We start from the raw sequence: 19,279 nt of genomic DNA, 5'->3' as shown, positions 1-19,279 counted from the left end.
ATGAAGTCAGCAGGTTACAGACTCCTATTAACTAATGCCTTTATACATCTTTTTTCTTGATTGATTTTTAAGTGGCTTTATTTCAGAATACGTACACTTCTACTCAAAGTTTTTCAAGGCATACTTATTTCAGTTATTTGCCTATATACAGTCCATCCTCAAGATTACCGGACCACGACTGATCTATCGATCTCGCTTCCCATGACATGCCGCCCTAGTTCTTCCATAGACTACTCCTTGTTGCTTAGACATCTTCCTGACTTTTCATTGTATCGCATTTTTTGTGGTGCATTGAACTGATAAAATTGCTTATAAACCAATGATGATGATGATGATGATTGAACATGCACATGAGTGTAAACAATAATAACTATAATACATATAACAATATACATATAATAACAATATAACTACTTTGATGATTACCGTACCACAGTCAATACTACTATAAACGGTTAGTTACACTCTTACAATACTAGCTAACACAGTACATTTTCACTAACCGATTTTGGACACTTTGCATATAGCTTTAGAAGTGCGTTCCTCTGCCATTACCACAATTTCACTGGTGCGTGAAAATAAAGTATGAACGGCACTACTGCAGTACGTCGGCACTACGTGTGAGAGTTTCCGTGGTCAGCAGTCAACTTTATTGCGCGTTGCGTATCTCGGATACGTCATTGAAAATGTCTCTGCCTTTGGTTGTCTATAAGTCCGCACTTTTGGTCGCGGCGTCCGGTCACCTGACGGTATACGGATGGATTTTGGCAGCGATGTAAAGACATTGTAGGCACGGCATATTGCGTATTGGAGCAACCATACGCGACATAACATCTGACTCTATGAATCACCTCCTTCACAGCCTTCATGATCTCACTCAATGACTCAAATCTATGCAACAAATCCCACCTAACAGCCAATAGGAATAACAAGAATTTTTGTTGTGTCAACTACTTGACGTCATTTCACGGCTGGATGATTTCGGGGCCGTTTTTCGGAATTTCGATTTGTAATTTAAATTTCTTGAAAACTATCACGTAATTTTCCTTTTCATTATTTTTTTCTTATTCCTAACCACATAATCTACGAAATAAGCAAAAGTCTTTTCCGACATGCAGTTGACCTTTAACCAATTAACCGTTATCCGGATAATCCAACCCTAGGTGCAACCCCTTGGAGGCGTGAAAGCATAGTGTCCTATATGGTGTCGACACAGGCAAATCTCACGCCTCAGTGAAATTGTATCACGTCACAATTTCCATTTGGCTACAGGCAATTTGACGGTCATTTTTGACCGGCTTGCCGAGCATTAAATTTGGTAAAACGGGTATCAATCGAAAGCTGACTCTGCACTGATGACGAAAATATAAATTTTATTCCGCTTGCGGCCCTGGAACCCCCACAAACAGCCTCAAATTTTTCATTGTTATGGAGATTGGCATTGGGACGCAACAATGCTGTCTGGCTCATTTTCTCTTGAGCTACTCTCTCGTTTCGCCAGACAGCATTGTTGCGTCCCAATGCCAATCTCCATAACAATGAAAAATTCGAGGCTGATTGTGGGAGTTCCAGGGCCACGAGCGGAATAAAATTTATATTTTCGTAATCAGTGCAGAGTTAGCTTTCGATTGATACCCGTTTTACCAAATTTAATGCTCGGCTAGCCGGTCAAAATTGACCGTCAAATTGCCTGCAGCCAAATCGAAATTGTGACGTGATACAATTTCACTGAGGCGTGAGATTTGCCTGTGTCGACACCATATAGGACACTATGGTGAAAGTATCTGGTGGAAGGCGCGATGCTGAGCTCGACTGAAAAAAATTTTCGCTCTTCGCGTGATTTACGCCCCATTCATAATTATTGCTCAGTCTGAATTTCATCTTTTAAAATCTCTCATCCACAGTCATAACCTTCCATGCCATCAAACTATCCGTTAGGTTTGCTAGCATCCTGGTTGCGTTTTGTGATATGACGATGAGGGGGCGCGAAATTTTATACCATCATAAGGGAGGCGTGTCTTAAAAATTTGAGAACCACTGTTCTAGTACATACCTCCTACATCATTTTTCGTGTTTAATTTCTGGCGCGACAGCCCGATCAGAAGTCCCACGCAGTCTGAAAGGTTTCAACAGCTAAACATCACAGAAATCCTAAGCGAGATTGACATAATTCGGATCACGGGTGTGAGTTCAGATTGGCCACTCCAGTTTTAATTATTTCAGTGACGCGCTTATAAAAAATTATTCGCGCGTGACTTAGGTAGATTCATTCTCTGTATCCGTAGAATTAGGCTATTTATATTTTATCTACACATAGTAGAAGCGTGTTTGAAGCTGACATGGTTACAATGCTGTCAGCATTATGTGTCATGCAACTGAACCAAAGTGGAATTAGTAAATCTATGACCGGATCGCTGGTCACAGATTTAAATTTCAATCCTGTTCTGAGAATCGGGACAACCGACTTTCATCTCTAGTTTTGACAAAGTGGTTATTGAGGTCGGCCAGCCTATGAAATCTCGCCACTGTTTCTGACGCGTGTACGATATCATCGAAACAATGTTTGGAATGTTTTAAATAAGCATATATATTATCTCCATGTTCTCACTACATAATCGAATACCAATATTGCGTTTTGGTTTATAATCCCAATTTTATACAGTGCGGACCGCGAATGGATTCAGATGTTGAATGCGGCCCGCCAGCTCAAAAGTTTGCCCACCCCGGTATTAAACTAAAGTAAGCACACGATTCAAAATTGGTATTTCTTCACTGGCAAATAATTTCCTCTGATGGATGTTATTTGTCCTGTGGTGTGCAGATTGCGACGACATGATAATTCGGCACGAGCGATTCAAGCACCTATGGACAATTAGACTTATATTCATCGAAGTTTACTGTCAACATAAGGGCAATCCTCTTCGGCTAAGATTTTCTCGCTGGCGATCTTTTTGACACACTTCTCGGAGTCCCATATTGACCGGAACTTCATATGTCTTCGTGCATCGTGGCCTGGTGAATGGCCGACGCCGAAATGCCTATATTTTCTATATTTATGCGTATTCTTCCGTGGGGGAGTCGTCAAAACATAATGTGTAATTTATGTTCATTCATCGAAATAATTTAGGGCACCCTTCAAGCTCACCGATTGGAGGTTTGGGTTGCAGCAGTATCGGTCTTGGTAAGAAGTCAAATTTCAGTCGGTCTTTTCGGGACTTTGGTATTGGAAATATTTCGCACTTTAATTGCGCTCGAGGACCATTCGACTATGATAAACCATATAATATTTCTGTGTGATTTATTCAGGGTTAGATCAAGGTTGTTATAACAACAATCAGGCACGGTTTCATACCATATGGTTCGAACCATCCCAAATTCACATCTGCGATTGGCCAATGGCCATATGGGGAAATTAATGGTCTTGGATTTTGTCTTAGTGCTTTGTGTAACTACAAGTAAGTCAACTGAGAATGGGATGCATATATCTGCTGACATTGAATTTAGCACTGTATACAGTTATTAATTTTAACATAAATGTATTCCAAACAAAGCAACTCATATTATACATTATAACGTTCATGTGAGGTTGTGAACCACAACACTAGATAGTATCATCCTTTATGATACGATGAAAAAATATTCAGACGATTTAATTTTATAGCTCTCAAATACAAGTATATTTAGTTATTCATTTCGTGCACGAAGCTTCCAAACTAATTTTATGTACAAGGGGGATCTCACTCTCAAAAGGGATATACAGTGCCTCCTTCTTCGATTTTCACACGCTGTTCGCTGCGGGAAACATTTTGTTGAAAATAACCCTAGCAAGCGTGACGGCAGTGTTGTGACGGGAAATTGGCGATCTAAAAGTACGCGCAATTCGTTTTACATGAATTATAATAACCCACTACATTTAAGAAAACATATGTAGCAAAAATCGCCGCGTAGCGCGACCAAAAATTTCGAGATTTGACATGTTCTGTGGAATGTGAATTTGCTCTGAATACCCATTAAGGACATGTCATACTACCGCAACATCTAATGAGAAGCTATTTTTCTTCAGCGCCCCCCCCCATATCGCCCCCTGAACGTTACCGCCCCTTCAAAATCGCTAGCGCCCCCAGGGGGGCGCTGGAGGCAAGTTAAGAACCACTGATTTAGATAAATAGGCTTTCCGGCATCGGCCATTATTGCGGCACGGTGTGCCAAGACATGAAGCTTAGACAAACATGGGACTCTGAGAAGTGTGCCAAAAGATCGACAGCTGGTAAACCTTGGCCAAAAAGGACTGACCTAATGTTGACCGAAAACCTCGATATATATATGTATATATAAATAAATTTATCATTGTCCATGGGTGCCTGAATAGCTGCACAGCACAGGACAAATACCATCCTCCAGAGAAAAGTTCCTTTCCAGTACAAAATTCCAATTTGAAATCGTTTGGGTCTTTCAGTTTAGTACGTTTCGGCGATTTCAATACCCCGAACATGTTTAATTAGATTGTATTTTCATTTGCCGAAGACACATACACAATGTACAATGCGATAAACAGGACACACAATGCGATGTAATAAACAGATAGGGGGATGCCGAACGTCCAACCAGTAGGGGTCTCTTGAACTGGCAGTAAGTAATTATACCAACGGGCCCGCCCGAATATGTTTAGTTATTAATTGCGTGCCCTGAATTTTCTAATACAACACCTCACTCAGTTCTAACGGTAAATTTGATTACGTGGGGTCAGAAAGGATGAAATATTTCTTGCAAAATATATATGCAGTGACCAATATTATTGACCGATTCAATCATGAATTATAGAATATTTTCGTGCGATGAGGACGTCTAAACCCACCGTTGATTACCAATATGAAACACAAGTATAGTAAAAACGGTCATTCCAATGGGGGATCTTGGGGCTGCGTCCCCCAGACGTTTGGTCCATCACCCTATGGAGGAGCCCAAGACCAACGTTTTTTTGGGGCTGACGAAGTGCTGTTTCGACCCTGATGCTGTGTAACGTTAATCGCTTCGACGAGATTAATAGTTTAGTAATTTTATGTTGCTCATCAGCCGCGGTGATTAGTTTTTCCGTAGCCCATTGTCGATTTCGGATTAGTTCTGTCAGCAGTCATTCACTGAATATGATGAATATGATTACTTTATTAGCGCTATTTCAATATTCGGTGTTTTGCTTCTGTACAAATAGTCCTGGTCGTGAAATACCAGATTATTTCGCTGTGAAGCAGCTATTTTCCATTGACCAAATAAGGTACAAATTAAAACTTGAGAAGTCATTCATTAAGCTATGACATTATAACAGCAGGTAGTACTCTAATGCAGAGTTGGGCAATTAATAGTAATTGTAATTGGGCTGAATGTAATGAATTACATTTTTCATGTAATTAGTTGTAATTTTAATTTGATATTTTTAGCAAGGAGTAATTGTAATTGTAATGTAATTGAAACATGCAAGGAAGTAATTGTAATTGTAATTGTAATTGAGCTGATATCATGTAATTGATCCAACTCTGGTGTGAATACTCAATCGCTTGCGCAACAATGGCCAATACGCTTGCGGTTGCATCACTTGCTTCCAGGTGTCGTTGCCAAACTCCATTACAATAAAAATTCGAGGCGGATTTTGGGGGTTCTAGGACCACGATCACAATACAATTTATATATTCGTAATCAGTACCCTGGTAGCTTTCGATTGATACCAATTTTATCAAATTTCGCGCTAGGCAAGCTGGTCAAAATTACCGTTAAATTGCCATTAACCAAATGGAAAGTGTGACGTAGACCAATCACACCGAGCCGTGAGATTTGCTTCTGACCACACCATTGTAGGACACTATGATTATGCCAATGTCATGCGACATGACATCCGAAGACTCCGAAACTCATCAGAAGAAGAACGGTATATTTTAATTGAAACCGTCTACTGCTATAAATCACTTAAAATAAGCCCCGACCTGGCCAAGAATATAAATCGACCTATTCCAGTAATCCACTGTTATTCGTTTTTCACGGATCTATTACGAAAAGGCATCAAACCGCTTTGAATTTCGTTAGAAATTGTCGATCTGTCGCGTTCTATAACGAACAAATATAACTTACGAATGAAGGCAATCCTCTTCGGTAGAGCCAATGCAATTCCGACACCCTTGTATACACGGAATGCATATCTGAATCACAACTTGACATCAATGCCACTTCTTGAGCGCGTATGGAGAAAAGTCATTACCCTTTTGGTGTCAGACATCCCCGCATTGTCATATCCGTAGTGAGCAGGCGGACAGTTGTGACTCGTTATAGGCAAGCATTGCTGCCTCCGAAAATTTCGATCGGCCATCACCGTGTGGCAAAACGTACAACCGCCGGACCCGAGTGAACTCGATGGGCCGGAACACATCGGACTGCTGACAACAAAAATCGTATACAATCTCAGATGCGAAGAAAGCAAGTGCACTGCAAAGGAGATGAAAATGGTTCTCTGTATACCAGATGTGGTAATATATTAGTGCCTTTACCTTTTCGGAGTAATCAAGAAGGCCTAATTTAATTTAAATATATAAAATGCAATAAAATTTCAAATTCAATCTCATCAGGTGTTGTTTCCTCAAGTCCCTCCAGCCCGTGCTGGCAAGCATAATGCATTCAATCGAAGCTGTCCAAGCCCTAGGGACATAGGCCGGGTTGCGTCAGGGCAACCGGCGTATAAACGTCTGCTAGACTATAATGTCGATAACTGGTCAGCTTTGACAATCCCCATACAAGCCACACAAGAAAAGCTGAACGACAAAGAATAATTTTGTAAAACATGCTGAGTAGATGAGCTTTAATGCGACCAAAAAGACTTGACACGGTATATGTGGTATTTTCACACACTTGTGTTATGTGTCTTATCGAAGTCAAGCGATCACTGTGATATTTTTCAAGTTCTGTCAGTTAATAATAACAAAACCAGACTGATGGGACTTGGTATTTGAACTGAACTGCGAAATTAAGGGCAACGGAAAAGTCTGAGTTGCCCATCCGCGAAATTAGGGAAGCTATAATGACTAAAATGGGCCATCACTTTCGCCCTCCCTCGTCGGTCTCATTACAATTATTTATAGTGCTCGCGAGTACAGATTTAATCTAGTTATATAGTTTATAGCTGTAGTTCCAACATTCCGCTTTCACGAACCCTCAAAAACTAGTTCGCGGACCCTAGTTTGAGAGCTCCTGATAAAGATACAATATATTCATTATTCAGTACTACATCATACTTGCTGTTGTTCCTTTGATGCAAGCAAGTATCACTGCAAGGCAAGCATGTCTTCGTGTTCTCGACTCTGTACACATGGTTGGGGCAGTCAGGCACACAGACCCCGTCGTTATTGAAGTTCTTGCATCGCGTACAGTTCATAGGTCCCGCACCGTCGCAAGTGTACTCGCATTCCGAATCGCACGGCACGCATTCTTTGCCGCTGTTGTACACTCCCAGCTCCTTGTCGCATTCGAGAACGCAACGGTCTCCGAACACAATGTTGGAGCAGGTGACGCACTCGTTGTCCCTGGGCCCCCAACAGCCGTTATCGTCACACGCGGGATCGCACGGGCACTTGTCTGCGATACAAGCGGGACTCTCAATTAGAGGTGGTCAGTGACCAATTCTACGTTTACGGAGTACTCAAGTAGGTTTTGCTTACACTTCCACTGGTAGTGAATTCAACACTCCTTGAATTTGTCACTTGGTGGCCTCAAATGCTAATCCTAGCCTATAACCAGGGCTATTGACAGAATGACCCGACACAATACTCTGATCTGAATCGAGTATTAATTGAAATGATTCAAGTCGGGTAGTGAGAGATGATTTTTTGAGTACTGAAATTATGTGCTCCTTGCCCCTAAGAGTTCATTGATCAACGAAAATTATACTTTCGATAGTATTTCCACATGTGGAAGCCTTGAAACCTCGATTGGTCGTATCGTAGCATACGGAACATGTATCACAAAACTGCGCACGTTAGGGGAAATGACATAGGCTATCTGTGAAGTCGAGATCAACCCACAACATTACCACAAAGTGCAATGAAGTAGGCATCGTTTAAATATATACCAAATAATATTTATTGTAATGAATAACTGGCAATCTATTTTTTTGTGGCAGAGCAGTGGTTTTCAAACTTTTTTAGATACGCCCCCCGTTCTGATAGTGAAAAATTTCGCGTCAATTTCAGCTATACACTGACGGTCATAGGTGGTGAATGAGATCAGAGGATTTCAAACTGACCGTAGCATCGCTTGTTGTTGCGCATCATCACGCCGTTTATGAATCTGTTAATTGGAAGAGGGTTTTTCAAAACGTGGGTCCAGTTGACGGTGTCCTCGTAGCAAAGGCTCCGCATGTATCCGATGTAAACGTTGCCATGTTCGACACGTTTAAGCGACCGAAATCCCAAGCTTTTGATCTGGGAAAATTTGACGTGACTGTACCAGGTTAATAAACATGGCACTGTACGATACAGAAAAGACTGGACTAAACAGAACAACACATACATCATTCCAGATTACTCAACCCATTGCTAGATCTTTTACAGTAAAGTAAATGGTGCAACTAAAACTGATTAATCTGGAGGAAAGGGGGTCCTATACTCTGCGTCAGGGGTGGCCAACCTTTTTGCCATTCATGGCCGCATTTCGATTACTCATGTAGCCTACGGCCGCATTCCAGGGCATAGTCGTAATGAACTAGCTGGACGCAAAATACCCATTTTAAAGTGTCTATGCTCATTTCCATTGAAGTCTGGACTGATATATTTAATGACACAGGCTTACTATACGCACCGAAATCGGGAGGGGTCACTGGAAATGTTAGCGATTTTTTTTCAGATGCACTTATGAATTTCGTCATTGATATTCGTGGTTTTACATATTACTAACAAAACATTTATTCTTTCTCAGCCCACGTGATCAGATTCACCGGTAGAGTTAATGGAGGTTTTTTCTCGGCAATTTAGGGCAAGTTATAAATGATGATGCATCTTCGGGTGGGCCAATTGTTATTAGTCACTTTGTTGCATGCTGTTACTTCTTGGTCTCCCATCAGGATTGTCGGTATAGTGAGGAGCACACGATTCCGAGTTGACATTTCTATATGAGGCGCATCATTGTCCTATGCGGTTCGCATCTGTACTGTGGGGCTCTGATTGCAAAGAGCGTTACGATATTAAAATCGAAAAATGAAGTCACGTTGAATCGCGCGCAGCGCGAAGAAAATATCAAGAATAATTAAAATCTTTCAATAATTCGGGAGTCAATTTGTAAATTCAAACTGCATGTCGAAGGCCGCCGACACATACTAATTGAATTACGTGTCCACGGCCGCACATAATTCCCTCTACGGCCGCAGGTTGGCCACACGTGCTCTACGTGATTTTGGAATTTTCGCATCCACCGGTGTAATTAAAGTTTGGTGACCTATTAAGTACGTCCCATAATTCAATATTTCTCTAAAGCAGTGCGCTTTGTGCGTATATCATCGTTGCGAAACTGCAATAAATGTCAGCTGCGGCTACACACAAAGAAGCGATATAGATCAGTGGTTACTAACCGAGGGTGGGGGATGGTGGGTTGAAAAGGGTACTAAGATCTAATACAACACGTTTTCTTCGCTGAATCGTTAGCGAACGTACCGATTCGAGGTAATACGGACCAGCAGAGGTGGTATCCTGAATCACAATCGCGGCAACTCCGCGAAAGAGTTGGTTGCCGCGGATGGTCGTCAGGTTGCCGAAAGCGCTGAAGTCGGAAAGATCTTTATGCCAGCCGAGAATATTCAAATATCCTGCAAAAGATGGGCAGCTATTTAACGAAGAAACGCAATTCAAGTGCCGAGTTTAAATAATTGTACTCAAAAATCGCTTTGTGAATATGAGAGCCAAGCAGCTAACTGCTAGTGCAGGGCTACTAACTAATTTAGCAGAGGCCCAGTTACAATAGATACATAATTCAGTGCAGAAGTTCCTATCTCGACATGAAATCCAAGTAAACCTATTCAGCAGGTCCAGTGCGCGAGTCAAGTCTGCTGATAGCAGACAAGGAATTGGGTTTTAGAAATCGCGCTCGATTGATTCGGAACAAAAGAGAATCGCTATTTGGCCTAGCGCAAATTTATTCGCATTGAGGCAATTAGCCCTCACAAGCAATGTTCCCTCTAAGCTGCGCACGTGCGCAAATGCGCAGTGCTGACACGGTCTGTGCGCACAGAAAATCTAAGTTGCGCACAAAAAACCGAAGCGATGACCTTTTATTTAGTCGTTACGCACTGTAGTCCAAGGGTCTGCGCAGCAAGTTGGTGAGTGTGCGCAGACTCGTCAAAAATTAGAGGGAACATTGCTCACAAGGTAGGGTCACATTTTGCAGAACTGACCATCACTTTTCAAATTCACACAGTGACTCCACCCAGACTTGAATCTCGGTCGATTCAGTTTAAAAGTGGTCGGAGTACAGCCCACTACCGATTCCGCCTTTGATGGCCACCCCATGACATGTCTAGTTTTTTTTTAATAAGTTTAAAGAAACACACTTTTTCTCTAAAAAACTCTCTCTCTTTCTCATTTAACAAGGCTGGCCCCAGGATGGCGTCGGAGAGAGAAAAATGATGCTTCAGTGCGTATGCGTAGCCACTGTAGCCTGGTTTCAAACAAGCCGTCAACCATGGTTGCAAACCGCGCGGCTCGTCAGATATCGAAAAATGGAAAATACATGGAAAATTTATGGGTGTGATCAGTGAGGGTCATCAAGGTCAAGTTCATAATCAAGACTCAATCGGACCCCTGCCGTCCTGTTTATGGCATAAAACAACGCAGCATGCTTTCTTTTGCCATATCCAACCATTTGCAGACATAGTAAACCAGTTTATGACGCATATGCCGTCTGAAATTGAATTTGAACTTGACCTAGATCTTAAAAATCAATGAACCGTGACCAAAATTAACAAATTCCTCTCAGAAAACTCCCCAGAACACGTTTTGATGTTCGAAACGGTGAAAATTTACACAGAACACCGTACAAGTCGACTTCTGATGTTCTGGCAGATTTTCCGACAATATTTCCCACTCGGAAAATATCTGGGAATTTTAGGCGATAGCCATTTTTTCAGTTATTTTTTATTTTGTTTTATTTTTGCAAACCAAAACTTTTGAGTAAGATACGAAATGAATTGGAAAAGTCTCAGCTTTTTAAGAAACGTAGTACCCGATGTCTAGGGAGTGTCAACATGAAGAAATCGGTCACGGAGACGTGCCATATCATATATGATACACCCACCTCCTAAGGAAGGGGCGGACAACATACGGCAGGCGGGCCGGATCCGGCCCGCCAACAGTTTTCGGTCTTACGTGATGATGAGACCCGCGTCGCCGTCTACAGGCAATTTGGAGCAAACATTTTCAAGCATGAACATTAGCAAGACAAAGCGACCTTCCAATACAACTGATGTTCACCGCATTGACGTAGCCAGGGGTGAATAGGACCATGCCATTCCCAAAGTTTTCGAGAATATTCGTAATATTTATAAATAGTGGAATATTTTCGGGCAGATGGATTCAAACTTGAAAAAATCGCGCGCTTCGCGCGGTTTAGTGTCTCTACGTGCGTGTCTTGATTATGAGAATACAGTATCATAGATACACTAGAATATCCTGAGGCCGTTGGGTTACAGGAGTTTTCAACAAAGTTATTAATAAGAATGAACCCGCCCGAAGTGAATAATCTGCGATAAGCTCATGAATGTATATTTTTATGCCATGATCAATGTTCAAAATTATAATTATACGTGCTGTAAATTTTCGAAGAAACCACTTGCTCATACACTCACCAATATCATTGATCAAATTCATTCATTTATTATAATTCGCGAGTTGCGCGACTAGATGCCATTTATACTGTTAATTTTATTCACATTCATATCACCGATTTGGGCTCGCCCATGAGTCGGTCGCCCAACTGCAGGAATGTGTGCGTCTCTGAATTGTATGTACAAAGGGTAGTGCAGGGTAGGATGGGTGGATCTGTGACGCGTTCCCATGGGGGAGTTACCCTAAACTCATTAAAAAAATTCATGAATCCGGCCCGCCTCATGCTCATGTCCCCTATCCGGCCTGCCGGATGGAGAAGTTGCCCGCCCCTGTCCGAAGGGTTAGTGCCGCTCCGGGCCAAGTTCGGATACATGGATTTGGCGATAACGACGAGATAACGCTCACCATTTATAACTTTGATCGATGAAAATGACTTCATTACTTGCTCGGCGGTCATAGCTGGGATGCCGGTCTGCTCGTCCCTATATACAGTGAACAAGAAACTGCGTAAAGGACACGCAAAGTGGTATTATTGCAAAGCCGGCAATTCGATAAAGAATTCGACGAGAACAATCGAAAACAGTCTCCATTTTATGGCCAGCAAGCCTTACATACTCTAATATGGTGACTCTGTAGTCAGAGTTCACCAACCTTTTTGAAACCAAGAGCTACTTCTTGAATACTGAATAATGCGACGGGCTACCAGTTACTCCCGTCGTTTATCCGTGATATGCTGAATTTGAGCACTGGGCAAGGTTTACGCTCCTTACCATGAAAAGACACACGCCGGCGTCCGCGCGTCCAGCTGCGCTGTCGCACTGCGTGCTGAAGCGTCATTCTCCGCGTCGAGACTCGGAAATATTAACTATAGATTACCATTAAGCCTACGCGAAGGCGAAGACGAGCAACGCCCCAATCGAAAAGTGCGTGTTCCTTAGGGCCGACTGGTCCATGTTCAACTGCTGTTCACAAGGAACCGTTTCCACTTCGACCTTTAAAGTTCTCGTTTGAATAGTTGCTACTGCGACCGCGGGTGACTAATCTGGTCCTGACGTGCGACCGCGGGTGGGCACCGCGTTGGTGACCCTTACTTTATAATATAGAGGCTACTAACGCTGCTGAGAATGTATCAATTTTCGCCACCTACGCTGAAATAAAATAAATCCGGCTAGGAGAAAAGCCGCAAACACTCACTTTGTGACATAATACTGAGAAGCGTTATGCTAGCCCAGATTGATATGCATTGCGCAGAGCGACACGGCCATTTAGGAGTGAGCCTGCTAAGTGATAGCCTTGCTATGACATTTTAATGCGTCATAAAGGCCATTGGAGAAGGAAGCGTATGGTAATACGAAATACCGAGAACAAACTGACAAACTTAATAGTTCGAGAGTGGGCTAAAATGTAAAGTAAATGTTACAGCATGTAACCCGGTATGACCACAATAGCCTATATAGTTAACTTTGTTATATATATTCACATTTGATCATAGGTTGGTGGTATCATAGTCTATAACAGGGTGGACAACCTATACAGCCAACGGTCCGGATATAGATAAGTAAATCGGGATGGATCACTGGGGGGATTTTCCAACATTGTACGTACAGTATAGCGACCTCGCGGGTAGATTGTGACGTTTTGAACATAGGCGGCGTCACAATAAGAGCGAAAACCGACCGTCGCCCGAATACATTACTGTTGAATAAATTCGGAAGAAAGGAATTTCTGGCCTCGCCACAATGACCCGCCGATGTACTTTGCATAAGAACGAATAAGGGCAAGGCGTGTAGGACCGTACATACCACTCGAAGACGTAAGCGTGAATTATGATATTTCCTCGAACAATGTTGCACCCCTCGAAATACTTTGCATTGTGGGCGTCCACCGTTTCTGCAAGCGCCATCGGCGCGTCCGGGTTTCCGATGCCGTAACATTCTGCAGAAACAAGCAAGAGAGAGCTTGGAAATGCCGGGATATGAGAACGAGAGAGAGAGAGAAAGAAAAAGAGAGAGCTGCGAAATGACGTCCACCTTCGTTGCACGCATCCTCGGCGCAAGGCACGCACTTCCCTTCGCCGTTGTTGTGATTTCCTTTCCTGCAGTGGTTGACGCAGCCATTGTCTTCCACTGACATATGCTCTGTGAATAATTGATCGAGAAAATAAAATTACTTTCGCGCGCAATATACTTAGGGCGGTAATCGGTCAACAACTGCTGACCGGAGCAGATATAATCGGGGAAGGTCAAAATGACATAAATACCAAGAAACAGTGAAGGAGGAGTGGCAATCGGGTCATGTATACGTAGTACACGTACTCGTACATCTTTACATTGGCCAGAGGTGGTCTGTGTATAGTCATCGTTGGTAGTCAAGTAGAAGTGCAAGTAATGAAAACCTGTATTACATTAGAATTTATCTTGAAAGTCAAGCATTCATCAAGATGTCGAAAATATATCCTGTATCAACAGCATTGCGATTCGCGTTACGTTGATTGCAGCCTGATTTCCCGCCGATTTGAACCCGAAAACTATAATACATATCTAACCCAGTCCCGATCCAAACTTCGATGTCTGATTAAATAGGGTAATTGATACCAAATATATCGCGTAGAGGTAAATGATTACAAAAAGACCTTGAATTTCGCGTGTTATAGTTGCGCAAATGATTTCACGGAGGCCGGGGTTTATTTTGCGATTTTCCGATACCAGGGAATTGTGACTTGCTACTGAAGTAAACGCGTCGGCCACATCCGGCATTATACTACAGGGTGCATAGTGGAGTAACGGATTTAGCGATGCCGTAATGTTATATACATGCAGCGAATCGCTCACGCAAAAGAACGGTGATGATGCAGGATATATTTTCACATCTCGATTACGCGTTGTCTTTCCCAGATAAGTTCAAGGCCAATGTGCAGCAGGTTGTCTGTCCTTGTCAATAGTCGAGTTTATATTCACTGGACTGCCTAGCGCAGCAATTCTACTATTATGTTGAATAGGTTCGGAAAATCGCTTTGTAGCTGCCGGGCACGAGAGGAATACTTTGAAATCCCGTGGCTGCTCGGAGAATCAAATTCAATTCCAATTAAAGAAAGCACTTCGTATCGCGTCGAAATCCAAGTCCATATCCGGTAATGATTAAATTTTTAAATTGTAAATCATCAGAAATGTCGAAATCCAAAACCAACTTTAGTTCCAAAAACCAACTCTAATTCCATCCGACCAAAATCGGCATATTTTTCATAGCTAAATCCATGCTCATTTGCTCATATCAGTTAGCAACGATACATTTATTCAATAACAGCATTCGACAATAGTCTTGAGCTGCTTAAATTTGTATTAAACTGTTTTCACAAGGAGTACTTTTATACATAGTGCAATTTAACATTTCTACATTTACTGCGGAGCAACAACACGGAATCTGGCCATTTACACTTCTGCAAATGCGAGTGTCACAGTCTTACGTGGGCAGTGATCGACGCAGTCGCCATTCAGGTAATATTTCAGGTCGGGATTCTCCACGAACCTCTGAGTCTGCGGGTCGAAAATGAACTTTTGTGGACATGTCAGTTGGCATATCCCGCTGTTGTTCATATGCTGACACACCTGAAATAGTTCAGCCAGTGAGTGCAAGTACAAGATTATGTAACCATGCAGTTTAAGCGCATGCGTGGTTCCATTCATAAGAACCGGTATTCGCCAATGGAATCTAACATTGTAGGCGTACGTATACCAGAGATGAGCTCGGGTTAGGAGTAGAATTTGAAAAAACAGGATTTGTGAAATTTTGTCGGATTTGGATTGAATTAGGATTAGAGATTTTTTTTCTGAACGGATTAGGATTCGGATTGGATTTACCGATTTTCTGAGAGATTGACATGTCGTGTGGCATTTGGCGACATACTTTATTCAGATCAGTTATTAATGTACTTATGGTTACCAAGTTATCTTGAATCAAGGAAATCGTTGGTTGTGAAAGAAAATTTTCCAATCCCTCCGTTGCATAAAATAGCATTTTATCTGAATTTTCAGTTGGAATCGGATTAGGATTGGACATGGACTTAAATATGAAAAAGTTATGGATTAGGATTAGGATATGGATTTGAAGGATCGGATTTGGATTGGATTAGGACATAGAAATTCCAAATCCGCTCATCTCTGACGTATACAGTATACACATATTTGAAATATCAAAATCAAATGTAGGCGTCAGAACTTACAATGCAATCTTCGTCCGTGGGTCCGGTGCAGCCGACAGCGCATTCTCTATGGCAGCATTGATCCGACCTGGGACCTCTGCATCTCGAGTTTCCACACCTTTGGTGACAAATCGTGCTTGTCACTGCAATAAATCAACGGGTTTATAGTTTTAAATCAGGAGCGGCCAACCCGTGGCCCGCGAGAAGGTTTTGCGTGGCTTGCGAGGTTATTTTCGGAATTAGTTATATTATAAAAAAAAATATACCCATGCAATTTATTGTGAACTTGCTAGGCCAACCAAATATTTGATTCACCTGACCGTGAAATTTGGGATGTTGGGGGCTCAAATATCAGTTCCGACTCATTAGCGTAGCCAGGGGCCAACCACAATTTCGTAGATCTTCGTATATATGACCAAGGACCATAAAGCAGAATATTTCGCGGCAGATATATTTGAATTCAAATTTTTCTTTGAATTTCACGCGAATTATTGTCACTGGATTCTTGCTTTAAGTATTGGTACCCTCTCCAGAGTTGAGTCTAACTATATTCGCCATTATCAAAGAACGTGTCGTCCCAGATGCGACTTCGTGTGTGCAGTGCACTCGTAGATCATCGGTGATGAAACCTTGGCTCAAAATGATGGACGCATGTTCGTCGAAACCTTCGATATTGATATGTCTAAGCTTCTAACAATACAGTCCTTGCCAAATCTGCCCATAGAAGTATGCAGATGCAATCAGGAATATATGCAAGCAACAATAATATTGATCGAATTCAATATTATATTTGCGAAATTTTCGCGCCTCGCGCGGCTACGACATTATTGCACGCTGATTTTCATGATATAATTGTTATCGATTTTGATTCCCAGTCATATAAGTCTTGTTTTCACCGTTACCTAATCCGGTTTGCTCCTGTCGGGTGACTAATAAAATGTCATCAAAATTCAAGTGGCCCGCGCAATGGTTCGTAAATCTCATGTGGCCGGCCTCTGGCCAAAAATGTTGGTCACCCCTGTTTTAGATAACTCCGCGAACAAGCTATGCAGAAAAACGCAAGAAGCGTTTCCATCAAGAGAGATATAAATGCGGTAATAGCAATTTGGAGGCATAAACGTCGCGACTCTCAACTCTACTCAACTTATGTCGTTTGAATGCAAAAGTAACTCGAATGCGTAACACACAAATTGCTAATTTAAGCCCTGACACAGTCAGAAACACAGTTTTAAAATTGCTCGCACAAATCATGAATATGTTATATCTAAACGTAGCTACGATATTGCTAGGAAAATCAGAAGTAACTATAAGATAAAAAAGAAAGTAGCATCAAAAGAGCAGCCCAATGCAGCAAATTCGCGAGAATGCAACATCCAAACAAATAAGGACTGTGCTTTAACGCCTGCGCAGGCACACAGTCAGTGGCGTAGCAGCATGTGCTGCAGCCAATGGCTTTCGTTGAAAATGCCCCCTCCCCCCTAATTACACCGCAGCAAACTTCGACATATAGTTTCATGTTCAAGCAATCTTTTCAATAAAAATATTTACAAATAATATTCCTCGTCTCAGAAGTTCTGTATTGCTTGAGAAAGAAGCCTCACTGTCTCAGCGATTATAAGGTCAAAAACAATAACGACAAGAAATGGTGAACGAATGTATTAGGCCAGGGGCGGCCAACACGTCGCCCGCGAAAAGATTTTGAGTGGCCCGCGCGATAATTCCCTAAATTACCTTTAATATCAAATTATAAATATTCCATGTAATTTATTACGTTTACATATATCGTCCGCTATCGGCGCAACAAAGTATGTAATTTATTGTGAATTTGCAAGGCCAACCAAAAATTTGATTAGCTTGACCGCGAAGTTGTAATTCTGAAAATTTTGAAAAAGTGTCCTCTTTTCAGATTTCCAAAATATGGTCACCCTAATTTATATGTCTAAGCGCCGAATAATTATGTCCTTGTCAGATGAGCCCAGTATTGGCTGAACTCATTCAATAACTTCGAAAAATGTTAGCGCTTTGTGCGGTTAGTTCATGAGTACACTATGCACGCTGACTTTTCATGACATATTTGTTATTGATTTTGATGCGCAGTACTAATTCTTATTATTATTATTATTATTGATGAAAAGATGAGTGACGCTTTTCGCCTGTAAGGCCAGGTGCGTCACGGACTAGAATGAGCGATTTACCAAAATATGGTCAATAACCGATTTACAAGTAAGTACCACAAGATATAACAAATTCTGCAACATGGGATAACATTTCGGGGATGATCAGTAGATTTTCGAGTGTTGCAGTGATTTTGAGCTCGCGCGCCCTGTCGATTAAAAAGTTCCGATGAAAATCATATCGATTGCAGTGCAGCAAAAAATGCTCGACTGTATCAGGTACTGTACAATGGTCGCATAGGTCGGTGTCGCTACATCCAATTTTATATAAATGCGCTTTCAGGCGGCAATGGCCTGAACGAAGCCGAAATATTATTCGTTCGTAAAGTACTAATTCTTGTTTTCATCGTTGCGTATGATCCGGCTCGCTCCTATCGGACGACTAAAGAAAGGTCATCAATATTCGCCCAGCCATGGCGGAGATCCTCAGATTCTATGGAATTCCTGAGGTGATAACGTACGCCATTATGGCCCTCTACACTGACACACGAGCGCGAGTCCGAACAGATGACGGCCCAAGCGGAGATTTCAACACTTCGGCTGGTGTGCTTCAAGGTGACACCCTGGCACCATTCTTGTTTGTGGTCATCCTTGACTTCGTGCTGCGAACGGCCTTCCCGGATACTACGAACTTCTTCGAATGGCGGCCACGGCAAGGAACGCGCACGCGTACGACTCGCGAGGCAATCCACGTAGGTGTTCTTGCCTACGCAGACGACCTAGCCCTGCTTGCCCCGAACACCGCATCGGCACAGCGTCTCATAAACCAGCTAGAGGCCGCCGCCGCTCTTGTTGGCCTCCAGATCAACGCTAAGAAGACTGAGGTTCTGGCCATACCAGCTCTACCGGCGAACGCGACACCAATTCAACTGGGAGATATCGATCTCAAGTATGTAACGAGTTTTGTATACCTCGGTATTGACGTCGCTGACTCTGGAAAAGCGCTCAAGGCGAGGCGAGCAAAGGCCTGGGGCGCGGCAAGACGGCTACATAGCCTCTTCCACTCAAGTGCCTCAACCCAGCTCAAGACCCGCATCTTCCGTGCCACTGTCGAGCAG

General features: G+C 42.4%; 2 protein-coding genes and 1 long non-coding RNA gene across 3 annotated transcripts in view; 1 reads left to right on the top strand and 2 right to left on the bottom strand.

Moving 5' to 3' along the window:
* Positions 1-19,279, top strand: part of LOC145455708 (uncharacterized) — a 237,639-nt gene that overhangs the window by 108,595 nt on the left and 109,765 nt on the right. The gene's annotated exons all lie outside the window — the stretch shown is intronic.
* LOC145455944 (receptor tyrosine-protein kinase erbB-4-like) overlaps positions 6,052-19,279 on the bottom strand; it is a 30,878-nt gene continuing 17,650 nt past the window's right edge. The window contains exons 5-14 of the mRNA XM_080333974.1: positions 16,069-16,190; positions 15,313-15,454; positions 13,880-13,987; positions 13,652-13,784; positions 12,255-12,352; positions 9,684-9,835; positions 8,282-8,459; positions 7,275-7,614; positions 6,248-6,422; positions 6,052-6,096 (exon numbers count right to left, since the gene is read on the bottom strand). Coding sequence (XP_080190100.1) covers positions 6,052-6,096; positions 6,248-6,422; positions 7,275-7,614; positions 8,282-8,459; positions 9,684-9,835; positions 12,255-12,352; positions 13,652-13,784; positions 13,880-13,987; positions 15,313-15,454; positions 16,069-16,190 — 1,493 coding nt within the window. The remainder of the gene's footprint in view (positions 6,097-6,247; positions 6,423-7,274; positions 7,615-8,281; positions 8,460-9,683; positions 9,836-12,254; positions 12,353-13,651; positions 13,785-13,879; positions 13,988-15,312; positions 15,455-16,068; positions 16,191-19,279) is intronic.
* On the bottom strand, positions 6,117-16,605 carry LOC145455945 (receptor tyrosine-protein kinase erbB-4-like). The gene is made up of 10 exons (XM_080333975.1): positions 16,572-16,605; positions 16,069-16,190; positions 15,313-15,454; positions 13,880-13,987; positions 13,652-13,784; positions 12,255-12,352; positions 9,684-9,835; positions 8,282-8,459; positions 7,275-7,614; positions 6,117-6,422 (listed from the first exon to the last, which is right to left on the bottom strand). The coding sequence occupies exons 1-10, from the start codon at positions 16,603-16,605 to the stop codon at positions 6,194-6,196; spliced, it is 1,536 nt and encodes a 511-aa protein (XP_080190101.1). The 3' UTR covers positions 6,117-6,193.

This window comes from Botryllus schlosseri, chromosome 14, assembly GCF_051294905.1.
Source record: "Botryllus schlosseri isolate E-star chromosome 14, Bs_hap1, whole genome shotgun sequence".
Taxonomy (NCBI): domain Eukaryota; kingdom Metazoa; phylum Chordata; class Ascidiacea; order Stolidobranchia; family Styelidae; genus Botryllus; species Botryllus schlosseri.
Note: the sequence above shows the minus strand (reverse complement) of the source record. Positions and strands in the feature narration are given on the sequence as shown.